A 25,182-nucleotide genomic window follows, 5' to 3' on the forward strand; every position below is an offset into this window, starting at 1 on the left:
TTTTAACTTTTTGCAGCTCCCGCTCAGTGAGTTTGGCCAGGAGCGAGAAATTGCAGAATAATGCAGTCCACGTATGATTTGGCCAACACATCAAGGCTTTCTGAAGAGCAACCTTGCAAAATTGTGAGAGAACTGCTCAAACTCCTTGATGAGTTGGTTCACGAAGCTACTAGAAAAGTCCCGAGTATTTGCTCATTTGTGCAATATTGACTCACATTGGCCTTCCTTTGTTGCTCTTCCAACACTCTACACGATTTGAGACATTTGTGGCAAGAGGTGTTCATTTTTTTTATGTGTGTTTTAATGTATTTTTCCTTGTTTCAATATACATCTGTGAACAGTAAAATGTATGTATTTGGAATGTAGATTCTGGGTGCTCTGTTGTGGCTTTTTTTCTTTATTCCTTGGAACCAAATCTGAAAAACACTGAGCTAAACAATATGTGGGTGTCTTCATTTCGCCGCCTCTCCCGTATTTACTGCTAACTTGAACTGCACCTTTAAGGGAATTTCAATCTGTTCTCTTACCCCATGCAAACAAGTCAAGTATGATTTGCTTCTCCTCTGCATCAGAAAATCTAATAAAGCTCCGCTTGCAGCTCTATTACACGCTTTACAAACAATTATGACAAGAATAGTGTCTTTTATAATGTTTCCAATGTCATAAAGCAGGAAAGCATTTATAATTAATATATTAGCAATATCTTTGTGGTGCAAATCTTATTAATGCTGATGAACATGCAGTGAAACCAGTTTGGGATGTAATTGCATGCTGTGCAAATAATGCTGCACAAAAGGATGTCGCGTAAAATGTGACAAATAAAAGAAGACAAAAACAAAAATGTTCCTATAAAAATGTAGCCTTGATATATTGAGAAGCAGATGCAAAGGGTTCATATAAATACAGATGCTAAAAATGGCAGGCCTGTTACAAACAACGAAAAAGAAATGTTAGCAGGAATCTGTTTGGCTTAAGAGTTTTTTTTTACATTTTAACAAACTTGCACTGTATTTAAGTAATAATCCCTGAAGAACAGGGCATTATTGGCCAGTAATGCCCTGTTCTGAGGGGATTATTACTTTTATAGGCTAAATGTAGGCTTATTTTTTTTTTTTTTTTTAATTTTTCATAATAAAGATACATTTTTGTAGTAATATTGATTTTTATCAGTATGATTGTCTACATTCTTATGCTTTTACTGCAAGTTTATTTAATGTAAATTGTACATATACACACACACACACTCTGCAACCCCCCCTATATACACAAACACACACTCTGCAGTCCCCCCATACACACTCTGCAGCCCCCCCCTCCACCCACAAAACACACTGCAGACACAGACACTAACAAAACAGACTGCTGCCCCCTCTACATCCATAAAACACACACCAGCAGCCCCCCTCTACACCCACTGCAGCCCCCATGTAAACCCACACACTGCAGACACACACACAAAACAGTCTGCACCCCTCCCCAACCACAAAACACACACTGCAGAGACACACAAATCAACAAAACAGACTCTGCCACCTCTACATCCACAAAACACACACCAGCAGCCCCCCCTCTTTACCCACTGCAGCCCCCTGTAAACTCACACACTGCAGACACACACACCAACAAAACACTGCACCCCTTCTCCTCCCACAAAACACACACTGCAGACCCCCTCTACAAGAATAAAACACACACACAGCAGAAACACACCAACAAGACTCTGCTGCCCCCCTCTACACCCACAAAACACACACCAACAGAAGACACACACTAATAAAACACTCTGCTGCCTCCTTTACACCCACAAAACACACTCAGCAGACACACAAACCTTTCCCTTCACTCTCCTGTGCGGAGCTCTCTGCAGACAGGGAGGGGAGGAGTCAGTGCCTTGCTGGTGTCTTCTGTCCAATCACCTCCCCTGTCTAAGTGCAAATTTCACGCTTTGTGAATGAAACCTGAAAGCTGATTGGCTGAAAAACTTGGCAAGCTGCCATAAATACCGGGCCATTACTGATTGGATAATGCCCGGAATTTTAACCAATCAGAGAGCAGGGATTTCAATAATGCCCTGAATTTACCAGCTTTAGCCTATAATCTATTATAAAACACTCGAAGAATCAGTTTCTCAAAGATACTGTATAGGTCCCGATATACTTAGCGGAGCCAAAATGGGCTGGAAAATACCTTACAACCCATTCATTTGTTAGCAACGTCAGTAAATATAGATGTAGCAAAGTCCTTTCAGGCCACGTCCATAGCAGGGGAAGCCGCGCTGAGCCGTGCGGACGCTCCGCGCTGAGCCCCGGCATCCTCAATGAGGATGTCTTTAGAGGGGGCTCACGCGAGCATCCGCAGGCGTGCTGAGGAGTTGGATTTTTCAGCCGACAGCCAAGCTGTTTTTCAGCGCTCTGTCGGCTGAAAACATCCAACCAGCGCGGAGCAGCGTCAACGTCACGGCGCCGTGACGTTGATGTCAGTGCGTCGCGGGCGATTGCCCCAGCGACGTCACTGCCCCGCCTCCCTCAGCCTCCCCCCACCTCCCGATCGCGCCCGCTGGCTCGCCTGCAAGTGCATGAAATCGCACAAGCTTCAGCAGGCGAGCCTCAGCGTCAGCGCGGTTCAGCACTGCTCCCATCTCTATGGACGCAGCCTTAGGCTACTGATTCTCTGGCCCCTTTAGCACTGTAAGCCCCAGAAAAGAGTGGGCAGAGTTGGGAACAAATCCTGCCGGGCCTGATTGTATTGTTGTGTGTGTTACCTAATACAGTTCAGGAGTAGCCTGGTATTACAAGGGGGGCCTATGACTGATAGGAGGCCAGCTTACAAGCCCCTCCCCTGGGATGGAGGGGGTTCCCCTCTGGAGGTGAGAGCAAGGGTTCTAGGGGTGAGTCCTGTGCTTTCCTCCCCGCAATGAGGACGCAGCAGTAAGTCTCTCTTGGACAAGAGTGTGCTGAGGCCTTGCAATGTTAGGGGGTACGGTATGCTAAGGAGGGGTGCTCAGGGCCTCAAGTCCGGGGTAATGCCTTCAGGAAAATGGAGCCTGTAATGCTGTATTGAACCCAATAAACTCCATTTATACCCTCTCTGGTGTGATGCTTGGAGTATGACTACTAAGAAGAGTTGCCTAGAAGGTTCCTCCTGGCTGCACCAGGATCCTCTTGGGCTGGAGGCGCTGCGCTGACCGATGAACCATCCCTGATAGCCTGTCCTGATGTCTCCCTATACCACCGTGGAGATCTCAGGCCTTCTCAGCCTTCTGTTCTACAAAACAGGTATGCACCAATGTACACCAGTAGCTACATATCTCACTTAGGGTGGGGAAAAAGGTGCTATATAGACCACACTATTTTCTTTATGTTTGTCCCCCAGGGTGGGCTGCTGTACTAAAACAAATCATTAATCCAAACATTGTTTGAATGCCTTTTTATTATTTGCATGTTTGACTTTGTCATTAATGATTGGCTCACAGATTCCTTAACAGCAAACATTTTTGTTTTTTTCAAAGAGGGCAAACCGGTAAAGTTAATATCCCTTGAACTGAGGGACCCCGAAATAGTGAACGATTTTGTAATATTTATTATATATTTTACCAGGAAGTAATACATTGAGAGTTGCCTCTCGTTTTCAAGTATGTGCCAGGATGACGCTCAACTCCGTGTCTTAAACAAGAAATGTAATAAAGGAGATTGCAGGCCTTTTTTTCATCAGTGTGACAGGATTTCTTGGTACATTCAGAAATATATGATGCAGGGCTTAGGGGGAAGGTTGTCTATATGCATTGCTACAGCATCCACTATTACAGTATACTATAGCAATGCAAATACATTGTAAAATATGATAGAGTAGCTACGTAAAAATAGAATGCTTGTTTTGCTAGGCGAGATCGTGTCCAGCACAGGACGCCATCTACACTGATGAGGAACAGAAGAGGGATTACTCCTCTCGTTCTGGTCCATCATTAGTGACGAAGCAATCACATGACCATTTCATGTCACACAATCGCGAGTGCCGAAAGGGACCCGTGGCCCTCTGCTTCCGCAGCCCCTCCGCCACTCAAAGGGTTCAAATAAAATCGAATTCCTGTCACCATGCATACTTTTTCTTTTACAAGTGCTGCGGCCAAGTTTTAAAACGTATACATTGTTTCCACCCCTTTTAATTAGACCCCAGGTGTGGTTGTTGCATGCAGATAAACGTATTAAGCCGGCCCCAAAAAATAACATATGTGACATTGTTGATACAAAAAGGAAAATCAGCTATGCTTCTCTCAGCATTGATACAGTTTGCCGTTTGGGGTGCACTATGTGGAGTTATGGAGAACGGAGAAAGCCCACGTAGTGTATTGGCTGGTCGTATGGGTTTATCATATTTGATTATTTTACTTGCCTGAAGTGGCAGACACGTCACTTGTAGGGAGCGTGTTACATAGACCCCAATATGCATTCTTGGCTTCGCAGACTTTGCGTTGCATTGTGAGATCCGCTTGGTTATTCCAATCTAGTGCTCCCCAGGAGGATATTTGTCCTTATGACAACCCCCAGCCCTCAAGCATCAGATGGTTCTATACAATTCAGTTATTTACGCAGTCTGGGACAAGCATAATTTAAGTTATGATTGAGGTACATTGTCAGGATGGTGTTGAGAAGACCTGTTCCCCTGTGGCTAGCATTATCTATGCTACTAATTCTTTTTTTATCCTCAACAACAGATTGAAAGAGGGTTCCTATTTAAGTAAACGTCTGAATGCACAGTAAGATTTTCAGTTTATATATACTTGGGTTAAAGATGTTAGTGCCCCACCAAGCTAACAATATCAAGTAGCCACTTAGTAAAAAATAGAGCTGAATATTTCAGAGTTTATTTAAATGTTAAAACCCCTCTAAAACGTCTTCTTTTGAGAGAAGACTGGAACTGAAATAACTATATATATATATATATATATATATATATATATATATATATATATATATATTCAGCACTCTATGGAAAAAATGTAATCAATAGACAGCAAAGTCATTAATCTACGTGGGAGAAAATAGCCATATTAAAAACAGCAGGCAAATAAATCAAAGACACCTAAACATGTTTGTGAAAAAGAATCATTATTTTGATTACATTGAGTTTTGTGGATTTGCTAAAGTGCACACTTTCAATGTGCGCCCAAGTTCTCTTCCACGGTTTGGTTTACAGCATCTACATGACTATATTGTCTGCTTCTTAACACAACGCTGTCCACACGGCATTAGCATTGCTATCTTTACCTGTTTAGAAATCCTGGGTTCCTCCTCGATGTACTTCTGTTCTTTTGGTATCAGCGTTCCCAGGCTGGCCTTCACCTGCACGTGGAACTGTGTGTTAATAAGAGATACTCTGCTCATTGTACAAAACATTCGTTTGCTACTGTAGTTTTATTTTAATCTGTGACCCATTATGCTCAATAATTGAAAATGCACGGAAGCAAAATGTATATAAGGGATATAAATGGGGAATGTGACTGAGGGATACACTTGCATACTTAATACGAGCAGTGGCATCAGCAGCAACATCTGCCTAGCAATACACAGGGAGGGTGCGCCATGCAGTGGCAGAAACGTATTCTCCAGTTTACCGAGAGGTTTAAATACAATGAGGGATGACAGACATATTCTACAGATCGGGGAACAAAAGCTTACAAGAATCTGAGCTCTTTAGCAGTATGAAAAAGCCAAAGTTAAGACTTACAGAATTAAAAATCACATCTATTTCAAGATGGATGACCCCCTTTGTTGGCCCTGTCAGCTGCTTGTTTTTCAAGACGTAGGCTTTCTGTTCACCATTTTGGATCTGCGGGAAGAAAGACATGACAGCCGTCTGTCTCATGGTCTCCGCTGAATACACTCCCCCGGTGACCTTTGACCCCCAGCTGCTGAAACTGACAGGGAGCCCAAAACAACTGTGGCAATTCTGACAAGTACCTGTTCATTACCAGCACTGAGCCTGTCAAGAAAAATTAACTACCGTGGGATTCAACATGGTCGTGGACCCAGTGTGTTAAATTCTATTTATTTTCTTTTTTTGGGGGTTGCGGGGGTAGTGGGGAAGCATGGGGGGTGGGAGGGGAGCATATTATTTCATATCTTGGCTGAAAATTGACAGACGTTAAACTGAGATATATATATATATATATTCTCTTTCTTCTGCTGTCGAGAGAAGCATTGAACTGTATGGCAGGGGATTGAAACTTACAGACAGCAAGGGTATAGCAACTTTGCCCAGAAAATCAGCACTGCGGTCTCGGTCTTCATCATAAACTGTCACTTCCAGGACTGAGTGGACATCTTTTATGTTGCTTTATTGAGAGAAAATAAATAAATAAAAATTAAAAAGAGCATTGCAGCACGGGAGCTGAAGGGGTTAATAGTTAAAGATCTATAAATGATTCCCTGGTGAACTGAAGAAGATATTATTATTTGTAAAGCGTCAACATATTCCGCGGCGAGGTACAATGCGGGGGGGGGGGGGGGGTTGCCAAATGACATCTTTTACATAAACAGAATGACCTACAAGTAAGGACAGACAAGCGCACACAGAGACAGGAGGTAATGAGGGCCCCAACAAATAAATAAGAATGGAAACAAATATCATTTGCTTTCTTTTTTTCCACCGAGCTAGCGTACTTAATTGAGAACTGTACAAGTAGTTTTGGATTTTGGGTGGGAAATATTTTTTTGGGGGGACAGTTGGGCTACTAATATATTAATGTTCTTCAATGTTAATTTTATCAATTTGTGTCACCTTTTGTAGGTGGGTTAATCTTATCTTGCCTACGGTATGTACACTATATAGTGGCCACTACCATATGCGTGAGAGGCTACACGCAGCCAGCGTAGGTGATGAAAACATGGCGATGTTGTTTGGAGGAAGCCTGATATTGCTGGGTATCAGACCTTGGTGAAAAGCATGTAAATAAGTGTGATAGCTTTGATCACTCACTAACTACCATGCAAATAAATTGCAGTTAATGCGCAATTGCAGCTACAGAGCTTTCATAAATCTCCCCCCTATAATCTCCCCATGGCAAAAATAATGTGTATTGTATCTTTGTGATATCTGTCATTGTGCTTCGTGCACCTAGCCTTTCAATTCTACATTTGCCAACCTATCAAAGATATCCTAAATAAAAACCATGTAACAGTGTAGAAAGAGGGTGCAAAATGTGTTACATTACTGTGTACTTTCGCTTCCATGAAACAGATGTGACTGTACTGTCTCTTTGCAAATAATGTATACCCACAATCAAGCCAGTGGGGTCTGTGAACAAATGATGCATAGAACAGAGTTAAGACAAAATAAAGCATATGAGATGAGGACATGAAATGCTTTAGTTTTTCTGAATTTGAACAGATGGTTACTTGCTTAACAGTTTGGTATAATATTGCCAACTGGACTCATGTTAGAGTCAAATGTTGGTTCTGTTATGCGTTTCTCAAAGCACTCTGGGATTGTATTCCTTTTATTCTATTAGAAAAAACCTATAAAAACCTGTTCCAGCTGACTTGGGTTTAGTTGGCGAATCTTAGTTCGGATTGTTGGTTAAGATCTCCACTTTAGGATAGATGGTGCTATTGCCCAGGGTGGGGTGCAGTGCTATCTTTTGGAATGAGTGAGAGACTGTTTTACAGGCAAGGCTACACAATAGAGTATTGTGATGGCCTCACTTGGCATGCTGGGAGAGGATGCTCAACAGACCAAGGATGGGCGGCAGGATGGTGTCCTCTCAAGAAATGTACAGTAGCTATGGTAGTTACTGTAGATGGGAATACGGAGCAGGTACATCTGTTGGCTACTGCAAATATTGGTTTGGAACTCAATATCTAGCACGTTCCTACTTATTTACTGTTTGTAAAACTTGCCTAAACTGATGTGAACATTTGTACCCAAACATTTTAATATTTGCTTCTGAAAAAATTACAGAACTAAATAAAATTGCTGAACACGAACAGTTCCTATGTTAATCCTAAAAAAATATATATTTTTTGCAAAGAATAATCCTTTAAACTGAGTGTGACTCTCAAAATAGAGCTATGCCTATATAATACAGGGGTGAGAAAAAGGTTGTGAACCCTTTAGGATTTTCACATATTTCCAACCTAAAATGTTATTAGATCTTAATGTAAGTCCTAATAATACATAAAGATAACCTAATGAAAAAAATGACACCAAAACATGATACTTTTTGAACATTTAATTATACACAAATGATTGAATATTCAATATCCATGTGCAAAAAAGTATGTGAACCTTTAGATTCAGTAACTGGTGGCACTCTCTTGAGCAGCAATGACTTCAACTAAGCGTTTCCTGTAACTGCCGGTCAGTCCCTCACACAAATCGGTTTTGAGGAATTTGGGCCCATTCCCCACCATAGACGGACGGCCTAACATTCTCCTCTAGAATCTTCTGATAGAATGCAGAATTCATGGTTGTGTCAATGATGGCAAGCCGTCCAGATCCCGAGGCAGCAAATCAGCCCCAAACATCACACACCCACCATCATGCTTAACAGTTGGGATGAAGTTCTTTTGTTCGAATGCAGTGTTTGGATTTCGCCAAACATAATATTTCTTATTGAGGCCAAAAAGTTCTACCTTTGACTTGGCTGTCCAGAGAACATTGGTCCAGAAGTCTTGTGGATCATCTATGTGCTCTTTGACGAACTTCAGACGGGCAGCAATGTTCTTTTCAGAGAGTAGTGGTTTCCTCCTGGCTATCCTTCCATGAACACCAATCTTGTTAATTTTTTTTGTGATAGTTGAATGATGAACACTCACATTAGCCAAGGCAAGAGTGGCCTGCAGATCCTTGGATATTACGCTGGGGTTCTTTGTGACTGCCTGGATGATTTGCCGGTTTGTTCTTGGAAAGATTTTGGTAGGGCGACTGCTACTGGGTAGAGAACTTTCTCCATCTATTTGAAAGGGGATTGGTGGAGCCCCAAATCCCCATGAAATTGTTTTGTAACCCTTTCTAGACTGATGACTATCAATAACTGCTTTTCTGAGGTGCTCAGATATTTCTTTTGACCGGGGCATGACATGTTTCCACACACCTGTATGGTTAAGACCACACTCACAAAGTTTCTGATCTTTCTATAGGGTGGGGCCCCCCAAACCCACCCCTGAAGATCTACCTGATTAAACACCTGATTCTAATTATACCCTTTAATTTAGCTGACAAAACCACGGTTTCACTAACTTTTTCACATACCCTGACTCTTAATTTCTCATTGTTTGTCTAATTCATATATAATTTAGTTTCAAAAGACATGGAATTGGTTAACATACTGTAAACCCTATTGGATACTTAAGAAAAGACTGTTTTTTATTCAAGAAGGTTATCATAGAAAAACTATGGAATTTCCATCATTATCATTGGGGTTCACAAATTTTTTCTCGTCACTGTATATATATGTTAAGGTGCTTAAGACAGTGATGTATAGCTCTGTTCGTGAGGTTGGGGCCACTCAGGGTTAATCTGCAACTACTCTTGCAAAGGAGCTGAAATCACTGGTTAATGACATCAGAGTTTGTTATTGTATGCCAGGGAAGGGAAACCCATTATATGTAAATCTCATTGTGCACATGTCCCATTATATGGGCCTGTTATCTGTGTGTGTTTGTTTGTGCATTTTGTTGGGGAACTGAGATGGGGTCGCCCACCTTTTGAGGGGACTCGCATTTCAAAGATGGAGAATTGTTCAAGACCATCAGCTCAGAGCCAAGCTTTGTGGGGAACCATGGACTCCACCGTGTCCATGATTAGCCCACCACCAATTGGCTACACCTGGTGTTCCCATTTTGTGAATGGAACTCCAGATAATATAACCAAGTCATCCTTGATGAACTAGAGAGAGCTGGTGTGTGACTTTGAGAGAACCCCAGTGTGGAGACTCAAGAGAGAATCAGGGAGAATCTCTGGGTTGTGACTTGGTGGAGAGAGAAAACCCTGTTGGAGTATCGTAATCTGGAGGAAATTCGGGGATAATGGGGGTACTCCATAATCTCTGAGTGTGTTGGGGTTGAGTCTCATCAGAGAGAGACCTTCGTGGACTATACTATCCTGTCCAAGGACACGTCAGGCACTCTCAGGAGGAGAGATATCTGGAGCACTAAGCCTTGGCGGCCTCTAGGAAGGTTCAAGGGATTTTAGGGCACCCAATGTCAGCAGGTGGTAGTCCCCACCACATAAGACTGAGTAGAGAGGAGGCTACTAGCCACTGTCCCCCTGAAAGTCTGGAGAAGTGGTTCAGGTGTATTTCAGGACTGGAACTTGGGCTCACTGGAGCCACTTAAATGGACTGAAGTGTCAAGGATGGCTAAACTTCTGAGGAATCATGGAAAGAAGTGAGTAACTCATTTTTGTGAGTATTTGCCCGTTTATGTTTTATTTGTCCTGGGATGTTGGATTAACCTGTTGCTGTACGTTGCGAATACTAAAGCAAAAGTTTATTAGCTCCCCGTGTCTGAATAGTGAAAACCTATGTCTCTGGAGGATATAGAAGGGTTGAGCCTACCCAACAGGCTCTGTTGGCAGAAGACATTAATCTGTCTGGGCACGGATTGGGGGATCTCCGACAGTGAGGTACCCCATGACATTATAGACCTTAAAACTAGTGGTAGGAGTGGAATCACAAGCCTCAGTATGTGCACTACCGGGGTGACTCCTGGTACGGAGTATGTCTGAGCCAAATTGACCTCAACACACAGGAGCAGTGTAACAACCAGACAGATCCCCTTTCCCTTTGCTGAACATGAGCTAGCAGTGCAGCGACTGGAGCTTGATGGCTGGGCATTACAGAAGCTGGACTAGTGTGTGGTCAAGGCCGTGGTATCTCGGGGTACTGCTTGGGGAACTAATAGCTGAATTGGGGCCCAATGCCACACACCCAGAGGATGGCCACACTCCATCACCTTGGACAGAGGAATTGAGTAGTAATGCAGCTGTAGCTCCAACGAGACCAATATTGTGTCAAGAGCATACCCTGTGATGGATTGTCTGATCAGGGGTCCATAGGAGAATCACATCTTATGGACTGCTGCCCCCTTGAGATACAGGAGGTCCTGGCTGGTCTGGGACTCAGAACAACTGAGGTTGGGTGAGTGGAAACCATTAAATGACTGCAGTCCCCAGAGGATCTGATAACAGAGGTGGTGGGTGAGATTCATGCTGTGAGTCTGTTTGGCAGCCAGTCTCAGGAATTCCTTCCTGGGTGCGATGGGCACCAGGAGAGTGCATGCTGACATTGTGAGAACCCCAGTGTGGAGATCCGAGAGAGAGTCAGGGATAATCTCTGGGATGCATCTCAACAGAGAGCCCTGTTGGACTATACCTTTGTGATCCGGAGAAAATTTGAGGACAATCTCTGAGAGTGTTGGGGGTGAGTCTCATCAGAGAGAGACCCCCATGCACTATACCAGCATGTCCGAGGAGAGGAGAGTTACGTGGAGCAGCCTCCAGGAAGAATCAAGGGAGATTGGGGTGGTCACCACCACACAGGAATAGGTAGTGAGGAGTCTACTAGTTACTGTTCCTCTGGAAGTCTGGGGAAGTGGGCAGAAGATTACCTGTGATTCATGATAGAACTTGGGGTCACTGAGGCCACTTACATGCACTGAAGAGCCCAGGATTTCTAATATTCTGCAGCATCCTGGAAAGAAGTCATTAACCCCTTTTTGTGAGTATTTGCCCATTCATGTTTTATCTGTATAGGGATATTGGATTAACCTGCTGAATAATAAACGCAAAGTTTATTAGCTCCCTGTGTCTGGCTAGTAAAAACCTCTGTCTGCGGGAAGCCCGTGTAGGCTATAGAAAGGTTGAGTCTAGCCTACAGACTCTGGTGCCAGTGAACATTAACACAGATCTCTGACACTGAGCGAAATGTTATGTAACCCTGGTTCCCCCACCCAATCTCATATAGGGTCTATGTTGGGGAAAGCTGCTCTGGTTACTCATGGTAGGTGTGTTGCAAACCTGCTGGTAACAGGGAGCCCTGGGTCTCCCATCTGGGGTTATGAGGAAGGTCAGGACAGGCTTCTGGGGTCTTGCCCGAATCGTACTCACAGTGACAGCGCCTCCATCTCTTACAGCCCCCCAGATATATGGGGAGAAATCTCTGCAGGAGAACTATCTCTTCTCCTCCCTGATAGATTTCAGTTTCAGGCAAGGAGAACGTAGAAACAGGTGATCTTTATTCAGTCTCTGGTTCTTAATCACAGCAGTGCACAGCTTACACGGAATCCATTCTTATCACTCAGGTCTTCACCTTTAGGATGTCCCTGGACCTTCACTCCCGGCCACCAGCCACCAGGAGCAGTCCTTGCTCTTCCATTCCATTAGTAAGGGGAATAGTCTCCCACCTGTCCCTGTAGGGAAGGCCTCAGTAAGCAGAGCCCTGCACTACTGAGTTGGAGAGACCACACCTCTATCACGGTAGAGGCACAACTGACTAAATTGATATGTGCAGCTCCTTAAGTCAGTTCCAGTAAGAACCCGCCCCCTGTCCTTGATTGGACAGCAGGCCTGATTGCACTACCTTCTCTGACTCACTGAGCTGCAAGGTGTAGGGAAAACCCATGATTACTCCTGGAGAACTTACCCTTATTAGGAATAACTGCCAGGAGGAGGGCAGACCTATAGGCCAAAACCAGCCAGGGCTACAATTACATAAACAAGTACAGATATACAGAATATATACACATTTATTGAGCTATGCACCTGATAGAAAAATGAAGTACCATGGGGTGTGGTTAATATGAGATTATTTTAGACCATTTTATGATAATACAAACTTCTGCACTATGCTGGGTCTGTAATAATCCTCAGAAGATTGAAGGATGTTATTTTTTTTCCACTCATAAATGCCAATTTTCAGACAAAAGTGCAGAAAAAGGCTGCAGTGACATTTTATTCAATACCCCTGAAAAGACTTAATAAATTCCACCCAGCAAAAAATAATAATAATATAGATATAAATAACATTGCAGTAAACCATGCATATTGGCACTCGAAAATGGAGTGGTCGGGGTTGGACTCCCCAGATCAGACATAATATATATATTTTTTTTAAATGAGGACTGCTGCTTTAAAACAGGAATCCCAGATGTTAGGATTCCTTCTTTTATGTGAGCAATAACTTCAGAAATCTGTAGATATTAACTCCCATAGGTTCCCTATCCAAGGAATTGATGTTTTCGTGTGGAAATGACTGTAATGCGTTGCTCTGTAATGTGTTGCTAGACCTTCTAGCATTCATATTACGATAGACCATAAGGTTCTCTAACCCTCTGAGTGCCAGAGGAGCCGTGTTACCATAGCGCTGTGACCCCGAACTCCTTTTCCGTTACTTTCCCTGTTAGAACACATGTGGAGCGCGAAACGTGACCTCCTCTACAAAAACGAGCAATTAGATGATGACGTGGCTACCCCAGACCTCATGACAATAGTAACTATATCTGTGAGCATCCAAAGGGTTAAAAACACAATGACAAGGTTTTTGTTTTTGCGGTTGTAACCTGTGTCACCAAAAAAAAAAAAAAGATATGGTAATTACTTTCTGTCTTTGCAAATATCCAGCCACTTATCTTTCTCTTTGTCTGCCAGCTATATAACACGTTTCATGAGTAGAACACTTTTACATGAAAGACTGCTGGAAAAATAGGGAAACATTATAACATTCTCATAAAAGGCTATATTAGTGCACAAGGGAAAATAGAATTAATTTCCCCACTTTTCTAATCAGATAATTTTCTTTTACAAAAGCATATGATTTCGTAGGAAGAACCCTATAGAGAAGAATAGCCGAAGGGCTTGTTTCGCCAGAGATTATCTCGTCAGATAATGACTGTGGTAGTTTAACTTACTGTATGCCTGTTTATTTTTTCATCACTTTTGTTTTATTACATTTTCCATGTTCAGTATTCATAAATGGCTGGTCTGTCATTGTAACACTAACTGGGTAAAGTGCTCGAGCGCTCAGTTTCTTCACATTTTTTTTTTGCAGACCTAATTTGTGGCTATATCCTTCGCATGTAGGAAAGACGACAATAGGTCTTATTTTCTAAAAGATTTCTCCCATTCAATGCCCAGGCAAGATGCTTTTGAAAGCGGTACCGTAGGTGACACAGTTCAGGAGGGGTAACAGAGGCAGCGGATTTTCTCTTTGTTTGTTTCAAGTTCATTATTTATCTTTGTAGAAAAAGAGAAAGCTGAGTTTAGATCTATTGTTTTTTTTTTCTCAGAAATGACACATTATAAGAAGCAGCAGATAGCTAAATCAGCAGGTGGCTTTTGAAAGTGGGAATGTACTTAATTTCACTATTTAGGCTTCAACAGAGACCAAAGCTTAGTGTTCACAGAGTTTGTGCTGATTTTAAATAGCATGCATCCTGTTGATCATTTTTATGTACTTTCAAGCTTTAATCTTCTGAAATATAACAGGATTATTTACAGGTTATGATATATTTTATTAGACCAACATAAAAGTATTACACACATATATATATATATATATATATATATATATATATATATATATATATATATATATATATATATATATATATATATATATTATATATGTATATATATATACCACGACTATTAAGGTTATGGTGGGTAAAAAAAGTGACTAAAACCCTCCACAGTAAAGCATAAAGCAACTGTACAGGAATATTTACAGTTGCTATATATATATATATATATATATATACACACAGTATACTAACATTAACCCACTTGTTTCCAAATGAATCAGAAAGGGTGTAAGGTATATTTGTATTGTGATTTTTGTATTCAGGATTATTTATGTATTCAGGATTTATAATCTACATTTTTAAAAGCTATTAAACGCATCTTTACATTTGAAACAAGTGTTCAAGACAGAAGGTGTTAAAATGACTTCCATTTATGGCAACATATGAAATCCAATATATGTTGCTAAATGGGATTGCACATTTTAGTATCACTTGGCTGATGACCTGCATGTCTTGAAATCTCATGTACATCCATGTGTAATCTACAAGCTGCATTGCATATTTCATTGAAAATGCGTTAGTAGCCCATTTCAAGAGACTTTGCCAGACCTATGCACTTTTTTCAGAAAGTTCATGCTAGATTTAAGTATAACATGTTTTTCACGCCGATTTACTTAAAGCAGCAATTCCGACGAATCGTTTCTTGTCCCCCCACCCCACCTCCCCCCCCCGTGAACCACACTATTTTTAGCTCCAGGAACCCCCAGGCTCACGAGATATTGTACTTGTACAGGTTTAGTTGCCGCTCTTAAAGGACCCGTTTGGAAAATCAAAATAGACCTGAAATTTCGCAGGATAATAGGACATGACAATGGATGCTGTGGTTGCGTTCTATTGTATGATTGCAGATGCCAACTTTGAAAATCGAGGAAGTAAACCGCGAGCATCTTGGGAATGAGGGGTCCCCATAGCTACACATGGCATGATCCTCCTCTACACTATCTCCCAGTTTGAATGCTGATGAAAAGTCAATGTCCAAAATGAGCGGTATTTCTGCTTTGATGATATATTATATAAAGTAAACAGTTTATACATATATAAGATTTCACACAATATGTCACCCACATGTAAATAAAGATAATGAACAATTAACATATAACATACAATATAACATGTAAGCAAAAGAAAAAATGAAATTTAAACACTTGCAACAAAAGTATGCCACGCAACACAAATTATGCATTGTTTTAAAGACTTCATACCTCAATTTTACGACCAAAGGGTAATCTTATCTGAATCTCTTTCCACTGTGTAAATGTAATCATTTCTAACATTTGTATAGATCAGTGTTTGATATTAAAGGATATTATGTTATTTATGACCTTTGCATCAAAAACTTACAATGTAAATACTTTGTTCCATTCGGGGTTGAGGTTCTTGAATACCGTTTGAGTCAGAAGTCTGTCATTGTTCAACTCAACTACACAAAACGGGTCACTTTTACCTGCAGGGTGCAAGAGAAAAGAAAGAAACAGGTAAAAGGTTAGAACCAAAGAGAATGGGTAAATTGTGCAAAATGCACCATAACTACAACCCATGTAAAGAATGAAAACCCACAAACAAACACAGTAATACACAATCATATAAACACAGAATAAATCAAAGATTTCTGGTTCATAAGCACCTACAAATAGTTATTTTTTTAAATGCCATGTTGATCCACAAGCACTTCTATATGCAAACATAAAGGAGGATACTTGTTAGAACATTGAATAAAAATTGAAATCCAATATTTTCTCCTTCTCTTACTGTACACCTCAAAACTGGAACAATGTAACTGAGACTCTCCCATTCGCCACCAGTCTAAGTTCTTTCAAAACTAAAGCTGCCTCCCATTTTAATCTGGTCTGTAACTGTTACATACACCTATTACTTATATTATCTTTAATGCATGCAATGTCTTGTATATAATGTACAACCCTTTTCACTTAATGTAACTATGTATTTGTAACCATATATTTGTCATCATAACTCTATGCCCAGGACATACTTGAAAATGAGAGATAACTCTCAATGTATTACTTCCTGGTAACATTTTTATAAATAAAAATAAATGAATTAATTAATAACTCAAGTATCAGAAAAGAGACACCCGGGTCCAGACTTGATTCCCTTTGTCACTTAATATAATAGAGAAGAATTAAATATAAAAATAATAATTACACAAAATCTGCACCATCGTTATTTTTCTCTATTTTATGTGGGAATCTCCCTCCCCCTCCCTCCATTTTTCATCTTGCCTTGATGCATGACTGACAAGGGTGCCTGGATGGTTATATGAGTTGGTCACTCTAGATAACCCCAAAGTTTGGATCCGTCACAGAATATGTGTGGGATATGTGAGTGGGTCATCCTCTGCTGTATTACAAAGATACGCCCTTTCCTCTGTTGCTCAACTGCAAAAACTCTGACACAGGCCCTCATTCTCTCCCGTCTTGACTACTGTAACCTCCTGCTGCCTGGCCTTCCTGCCTCTCACCTGCCTCCCTACAATCTATCCTGAATGCTGCTGCCAGAATCACTGTACTCTTTCCTAAATCTGTCTCAGCATCTCCCCTGCTGAAATCCCTCACCTGGCTTCCTATCAAATCCCATATCACACACTCAATTCTCCTCTCTTTTAAAGCTTTACATTCTTCTGCTCCTCCTTACATCTCAGCCCTAATTTCTCGCTATACACCATCCTGGCTCTTGCGTTCTGCTCAAGGATGTCTTCTCTCTACCCCTTTTGTATCTAAAGCCCTCTCCCGCCTTTAACCTATCTCACTGACTGCCCCACACCTCTGCAATGCCATTCCTCTCAACATCCGACAAGCACCTTCTCTATCAACCTTAAAAACCCAACTCAAAACACACCTGCTTAAGGAAGCATATGAGTAGCTCTATGAGTGATAGTTTTTCATCTTTTTGAAAGACTTTCAGCTCCCCCATGAGACTGTGAAATTCCTTTTTGGAGATTTCCGGTTCTGTGCGGCGACTGATGATCTCCTGATTTCAGGCATCCAGCTCTATGCAGAAAGTGTGAACCTCATTCTGGAAGATGTTCAAGTCTGTCCTGAGACTATTGACCTCTTAGCGAGAGATCTACAGCTCTGTTCTGACAGCTTGAACCTCTTTCCGATAGACCTCTCGTTCGGTATCGAAACTGTGAAACTCTTTCTGGGAGACTGTCAGCTCTGTACGGAGACTACAAATCTCTTCCCGAGAGACTTTGAGGTTCATACTGAGACTGAAAAACTCAGTTTGGGAGCGTTCCAGCTCTATACTGAGGGAGAAGTCCTCACTTTGAGCCTCATCTTGCTTCTCATCCATGGTGGAAATTTCAGTGTTTGCCATCTCTAGAGCTATCAGCAGTTGGTGCAATGTATCTGCCCTAAACTTCTTTAAACAATTGTTCCTTGGTCTGTTGGCATTGCATTTTCAGGGATCATTACTCACTAGGTCCAGCTCTACTCCCATGGTATGGTTTTGTGAGTGTTTCTCCCAATAAGGACCAGAGACATTTTTTCAAGGTACACAACCTCTGCCTTGGGCCCTCTGGGGATTCCGTCATTCCCGGGACGAACCCCCCATTTGCTCTAGTCTGCAGGGCATCTCAGACACAACCTTTTTCTTTACGGGATCTGCGGACATGTCTGACTCTTCCATGGTAAGCGGAGAACCTTGTTACCCCGCCTTTTTGCTTTGGACGAATCTGTCCCATCAGGGATATTGGGGTCTCCTTCTTTGTTTGAAATTTCAGCAGTTTCACATCATTGATCATGCTTTTCTTATAGTTGCACTAGCTAGTGGAAATATTCAAGGTTCAACTGGGTCCGCTCTTCACGGTCATAGAAACCTGTCTTTTCGGTGCATACAGAGTTCAGGCAGCTCCACCATCCTACGGGTGTTTAGAGGGTGAGTCGCTTTTCTGGGCCCACATAAGAGATATCCTCCTCATGAGGATCAGAAGGGACACTCTTCCATGTGGCCAGGTTAATTGCAGGAACACCACATTTTGCCCTCCATTTTGGCGGTATCAGGTGTATTCTTCCCACTGACCTTGGAAGGTACTATTGCAGCTATTTTCTCCGTATATGCTAGAACCCCAGCTGGTAGTCCTACAGGTGGGCAGACTTCACTTGCAGAGTTCGTAACTCTCATAAGCGTCTCTATGGACTTTTATTTTTCTGATTGGCCATTTTAAAAACCTATGGTTTATTTCTTCGCACATGTGGTGGGAAGACATTGGTCACAAAGTCATTAAGTTTTGTGGGTCACCATCTGTTGTAGTCCTCCCAGTCAGACTGTGGCGTTGTAGCTTTTTCCAGTGCAGTGTAGCTTTCCTGCCATCACTTCTGCACTTGGTTCTTTTGTTCTTGGTTTTGTTGCTCAACCTGTTGCAGGAACTGTGGGCAAACAAAAGCACAAAAATATTCCTGGATGGTCTCTCGGGGCCCCTTTGAAATTCAAGGGTCCCCTCTTATCCCACTTATAACATCAGATGTAGGAGACAAGTGCAGAGGTACAACCAGGGAGTCATACATTAGTGATGTAACCCTGTTTCCTAGTGAACACAGACCGCTACCATATGCTGTATAACCTGTAGGCTCACAGGGCCTAAGCCTCCGCCACGTAGAGCCTGGGGCACACGTAATAATAGATAATACCTCGTACTTGGTGCAGCGCCTCCACCTGCGATGGCTCCCACCAGAGGGGGAGTGGTTCCTCGCAGGACAATTATATATCACTCCACACACACACAGCATATAAAACAACCGAATGACTTTTCTTTTTTGTATAGGCAGTATATATCAACAGGCGCCCCTCTCTAGAGGAAACACTACTATCGCGTCTCGCAGGACGCTTCCCCCCCCTACACCGGGTGATCCCACCCCGTGTCCAATAACCCCACACAATATGTTCCCCACCCTCAAGTGAGATAAATGTGTGTGACTGCGCAGCCACTAGTCCCTTGTGAATAGAATATGATATCGTTGGTGCACTTGGTGATGGTTACCTGCCGGGCACTCCAGTACCCGGGCCTGCCAAGGGTCTTCACAAAGGGTCAGATGCGATATGGCTCCAGCAATAGCCGTCCGGGGCGATCCCACCCAGATGAACGGCAGCAACAGCAGCAGGGTCTGAGCCCAGACTTCCTGCCGGATAGGTACGGTCTCTTTACGTGATAACTGAACTGCACAATAAGGGAACCGGAACCTGTCTAGGGCCAATCCCTATCTCTGCACCACTCTACGGGGACTCAGGGCCTAACTGGGCCGGGGTATAAGGCCTAGGTAGGGGCTGAGTGCCTCCCTACACCTGGAGCTCCGTCTCCTTCCTCCTCCCGCTAGCTCTGAGCAACGTGCGCCCCCGTGCAGCCCTATCTCCCTTCCTCCCGATATTCCAGCCATCCCATTGGTTCCCTGGCGTCACATGGTCTCGCGGTGACTGCTGGGACTCGTAGTCCCCTACGCTCCACCCTATAGGAACCATTCCTCCTTCGCGGGCTTTGCAGCTATGCCCGCGCATGCGCGACCTCTGCTCCCTAGCCAACCCCACCTCCTGCTGCGCTTGCCCCAATAATCAATATGGCGGTGCCCTGAAGTCGCGGAACCTCCGATACACACCCACAAGTGAGAGAGAGGGGAGCCCGGCTACATCCTCCCCCCTGTGGATTCCAACGACCCTGCTTGGACGATAACCTTAACTGCACAACAATTATATAATAAAAAATGCATGAATACATAACAACACTCTCCACACTCTAGATAAGATTATACATCTCACTGAACATAACGATTACTGACTTTACTCGGTTGCGAGCCCACTGCTGAGCCTCATAATGGGGTGCCCCGAACTGATCATAGGTCATCCTCATTGGAGGCTGCCCACTTCTCTGACTTCTCCTTAACTGTTCTTCCGTCACTCCCTCAGGAGAATGACTGTCCTGGTCCTGAGGCTTGGCCTCTTCCCTTGTGGGAGTTACAGTCTCTACATGATCATTACAAGGTACAAAACATGGGCTCTGTGGGTCCAATATAGAACCTTCCGGAGCCACCGCATTGGGCGTTTGTTCACCGAGCCCTTTACCCATAGCTCCACTGGGAGATGCTCGCTGTTGAGGGCCCCTTTGAGAGGTTGCCTCGTGTCTTCTTCATACTGTATTGTATTATCGGTCTGGGGGCTGTTTTCACCCTGTGTCATTTCGCCATCCAAGGAGGTTGCAGACCATTCCACTTCACCCTCCTCTACCTGTGGGATAGGAAGTAAGTGATTCCTATGCTATACCTTCACCCGACCCTCCGAGTCCTTGATACGATAGACCGGAAGGCCAGGCATTTGCGACGCTACCTCATACACTCCTTCTCTCCACTGGTCAGCTAACTTATGTTTCCCGGGCACTCCCAAATTGCGAAAGAGTACTGCATCTCCCGGTTGAATATCCATATGTTTGACCTTGTGGTCATAGCGTCTCTTATTTCCCTCGTTCAGCTTTTCTGTAGATTTTTCCGCTTGCTGATAGGCCTGTTGCAGGTACTCTTGTAGCCTCTGCACATATTTGAAGTGAGTGGCATTATGAACACCGTCAGTGGAGAGTCGCAGACGTATGTCCACGGGCAATCGGGCCTCTCTCCCAAACATCAGGAAATAGGGGGTGAATCCGGTAGAATCATGTCTAGTACAGTTGTAAGCGTGCACTAACGTTTCCACATGTCTACTCCACTCAGTCTTTTGTGCCCCTGTCAAGGTACCCAGCATGTCCAGTAACGTGCGATTGAACCGTTCAGGCAGTGCATTCCCTTCCGGGTGGTAGGGGGTGGTTCGTGACTTAGTAATGTGTAAGATCTTTAGTAACTCCCGTATCAATTTGCTTTCAAAGTCTCTGCCCTGGTCAGAATGTAGTCATTGAGGAAGCCCGTAATGTATGATGTATTTTTCCCAGAGCACCTTGGCAACAGTGATGGCTTTTTGGTCTTTGGTCGGGAAGGCTTGCGCGTATCTCGTGTAATGATCAGTGATGACCAGCACATTGCAGATGCCCCGGCTGTCCGGTTCGATACATAGAAAGTCCATGCATACTAAGTCCATGGGTCCCGTACTTTTCAAATGGCCCATTGGGGCGGCCCTAGTGGGTAATGTTTTGCGTTGAATGCACCAAACACACCGCCGACAGTGTTGCTCTACGGCTTCTCTCATTTTTGGCCAGAAGAACCGATCCCTCACCAATCCAAAAGTCTTGTCGACGCCCAGATGTCCATGTTCATCATGTAATGATTGCAACACCAGATATTGTAACATTTTGGGCAGAACGAGCTGTCTCCTATTTGGGTGGTTATGATACTCTACAACTCGGTATAGTAAATTGTCCCTTATTTCAAACTTATCTGCTTCCCGCATCAGGATGCCTCCCACATCGTCAGGGGCGCGTTTGAGTAGATCTGGGCGGTTTTTCTGAATAGCAAAGTGGATGGCCCCCGCTACCGGGTCATGGACCTGATAACGCACCATGTCTTTCCACGCTATGATCTTGTCAGGGGTGATGTGCATGCCACTAGGGTCCCTGTATGCCTCTGGGATGGCTTTGGACGCGCACCCTAAGGAATCAGTCACTCTTAATTCGGAGAAGGCTACATGATCGTTCACTATGGCTGTGGTGCAGCAGAGCGCCCGCATCCCCGTTCCCGGGATTTCTTCCCATTGATCGTCGTCGGGGGTTGCGACCAGCCCCGGTCGTCTAGATAAAGTGTCCGCACCACATTCAAGGGGCCCGGTTTGTATTTCAAAGTGAAATTGTAGTTGAAGAGTGCGGCTAGCCAGTGATGTCCTGCCGCATCAAGTTTAGCTGAGGTCATGATATAGGTAAGAGGATTGCTGTCGGTACGCACCTCGAAGGTAGTCCCATAGAGGTAGTCATGGAGTTTGTCCACAATGGCCCATTTCAGGGCAAGAAACTCGAGCTTATGTATTGGGTAGTTTTGCTCACTGGCCGTCAGGCTGCGACTGATGTAGGCCACGGGTCGTAACCCTTCCGGTTGTTTTTCATGCAACACAGCCCCTAGTCCACTGAGACTAGCGTCCACATGTAGAATATAAGGCTTTTCGGGATCGGCATAGGCTTACACGGGAGCCGCGGTCAGACTCTGCTTCAAGTCCAAAAAATCTTGTTCGCACTCTGAGGTCCATTTATCCCCGAAGGGCTGTCGGACGGGAGTAGTCTTTCGGACTGTATCCTTGGGATATATTTTGAGGAGGCAGTTGAGGGCTTTGGCCCGACGGGAATATCCTTCCACAAACCTACGATAGTACCCGCAGAACCCCAAGAACGAGCGCAATTCCACCACGTTATCAGGTCAGGGCCAGCTTACTACGGCTTCTATTTTAGCTGCATCAGTGGCTATTCCCACCGCAGACATGATGTGTCCCACGTAAGTCACTGACGTCCTACAGAATAGCATTTATCCAGAGATAGCTTGAGCCCCTCTCGGGCTAACCGGTCGCGCACCTTCAGGAGCTGAGTCGCGTGTTCTTCTAACGTCCGGCCAAAGACGATGATGTCATCCAAATACACTAGACATTCTCGGGGGTTCAAATCCCCTAAAGTCTTCTCCATTAGCCGTTGGAAGGTGGCCGGTGCCCCACATATGCCTTGGGGCATGCGAGTGAATTGATAGAACCCCAGTGGACAAATGAAAGCGGTTTTCTCTTGATCCTCTGGGCTCATGGGTACCTGGTAGTATCCAGACCGGAGAAACAACACACTGAACCATTTACTCCCATTGAGGGCATTCAGGATTTCCTCTATGCGGGGAAGATTATACTGGTCGGGAATAGTACGATTGTTCATTGTCCTGTAATCCACGCATAGCCTCACTATCCCATTCTTCTTTCTCACCACCACTATGGGTGATGCATAAGGGCTTCTTGACTCCGTGACGATCCCGGCTGCTTCCATCTCTTGAAGGACGGTCCGTACATCATCAACGTCTGTAGGGGCGAGTCGTCTGGACCGTTCCCGGAACGGGGCCGTATCATTCATCCGGATAGTGTGTTGGGCACTGCGACTGCACCCCACATCCATTTCTCCAGTAGAGAAGACGTCTCGCCTCTCTTCCAATTGAACCCGCAGTCTCTCCTTCCACTCTTCTGGCAATCCGGTCGAGCCGAAGTTGAAATCCAGCCCCGCGGAGGAGCATTCCGTTCGAGTGGCATTGACTTGGACAGCCTCGTCCACTGAGCTGACTGGATAGATTCTCCCTATTCGTTGTCCCGCGTCGATGGCCATGGTGAAGGGGGACAGATTCTGGACCATTACATAGATGCGACGAGGAAGGGCGGCCGGCCAATCCCGAAATTCCGGTACTAAGCGGTACCCCCTGTTAGCTTCTTCTTCCGGCGTACTCTCTAGTGAAAAGAGCTGTTCCGTGTCCGCTCGTTCAGCGTATGCGAACCAAGGGGGCATCCTCTGTACTGCCCCTGGTGAAATTTTGGTTAAGCCCGCTCTGCCGCAGAACAACAGTCCATAGTCTTCCGAGACCGAAGGAGGAGGGTCCGGATCTATCTGGACAAGCTGCAGTTGAAGACCGGACATGGGCAGTTCATTGGTTTCTTGCAAATAGGCCCGGATAACTGCTTGTACAATGTCCGCATTGGTGCCCAGAATGATCGGGTACTTAGGTAGATCTTTGGGTTCCAGACACACGAGGGCATCTACGTTCATGGGATGGGACTTCCCGGTGTTGAGTTGCTGGATCTCCAGAGACACCGTCACGATACCATCAATGGGGTAGTCTTCATTGCTCAGCCCTCTTACTTTGATATGTTCGGCCGATTTCAGTGGCCGGTTCTGGAGGTGTTGATCATAGAACCCTTGATATATGATGGTCACCAGAGATCCCGTGTCCAGTAAGGCGGAAGAGTAGATGCCGTCTACCGGCACCCGTACAAGAGCCACCGGCCCAACTCGATTATTCTCGTCCCGGAGACCCTCGCCACCTTGGGTGGGAGCGGGGTCTTCTCCGCTGGTAGCATTGGAGCCACAGACCATGGCATTAGGCGTGAACTTCTTGGGAGAGGCACTCCTGTCACGGGGTTCTCCCATCCGACAATCATATGATATATGCCCTTTCTTTCCGCACTTGTAACAGGACAGATCCCTCAGCGGAGTGCGGCGGTTGTAAGAGGGCGAGGTTCGCCCTAAATACTTCGGCCGTTCAGGTCCGGGTTTGTCTGGGGGGTCTTTCCTTTTTCTCATTACCCCCCTTGCTCTTGGGAGTGGCGGCCACTTTTGCCTTCTGTGGAGAATGAAGCAGTAGATGCACCTCATGTTCCTTGACTTGCTCTAACAGCTTGGTGAATGAGGGAGGGCTCCCCTGAGTGAGATTATCGCGAATCATGTTGGCAATAGGATGATTAGGGCTGGATCCACGCAGATATTGCTTGCGGAGGTATTCATTATTGTAAAGTAAAGTACTAAAGTATTTATGGTGAAGCAAGGGTCCTAACGCTATTTGTACCCGGTGGATGTAGGCAGACAAGTCCTCTCCATCCTTTTGGTTAATGGCGTAGTATTTGGCCCACAGGGCTCCATCATCCTCGGTTATACCATAGGCCTCTGTTAAGAATT

At 44.3% G+C, this 25,182-nt stretch overlaps 1 protein-coding gene across 4 annotated transcripts in view; it reads right to left on the bottom strand.

The window, feature by feature from the left end:
• MCTP1 (multiple C2 and transmembrane domain containing 1) overlaps positions 1-25,182 on the bottom strand; it is an 862,717-nt gene that overhangs the window by 247,913 nt on the left and 589,622 nt on the right. For all 4 annotated transcript variants that reach the window (XM_075593230.1, XM_075593236.1, XM_075593222.1 and 1 more), the window contains 4 exons: positions 15,918-16,020; positions 6,229-6,331; positions 5,725-5,826; positions 5,265-5,339 (listed from right to left, as the gene is read on the bottom strand). In XM_075593230.1, coding sequence (XP_075449345.1) covers positions 5,265-5,339; positions 5,725-5,826; positions 6,229-6,331; positions 15,918-16,020 — 383 coding nt within the window. The remainder of the gene's footprint in view (positions 1-5,264; positions 5,340-5,724; positions 5,827-6,228; positions 6,332-15,917; positions 16,021-25,182) is intronic.

This window comes from Ascaphus truei, chromosome 1 (genome assembly GCF_040206685.1).
Source record: "Ascaphus truei isolate aAscTru1 chromosome 1, aAscTru1.hap1, whole genome shotgun sequence".
Taxonomy (NCBI): domain Eukaryota; kingdom Metazoa; phylum Chordata; class Amphibia; order Anura; family Ascaphidae; genus Ascaphus; species Ascaphus truei.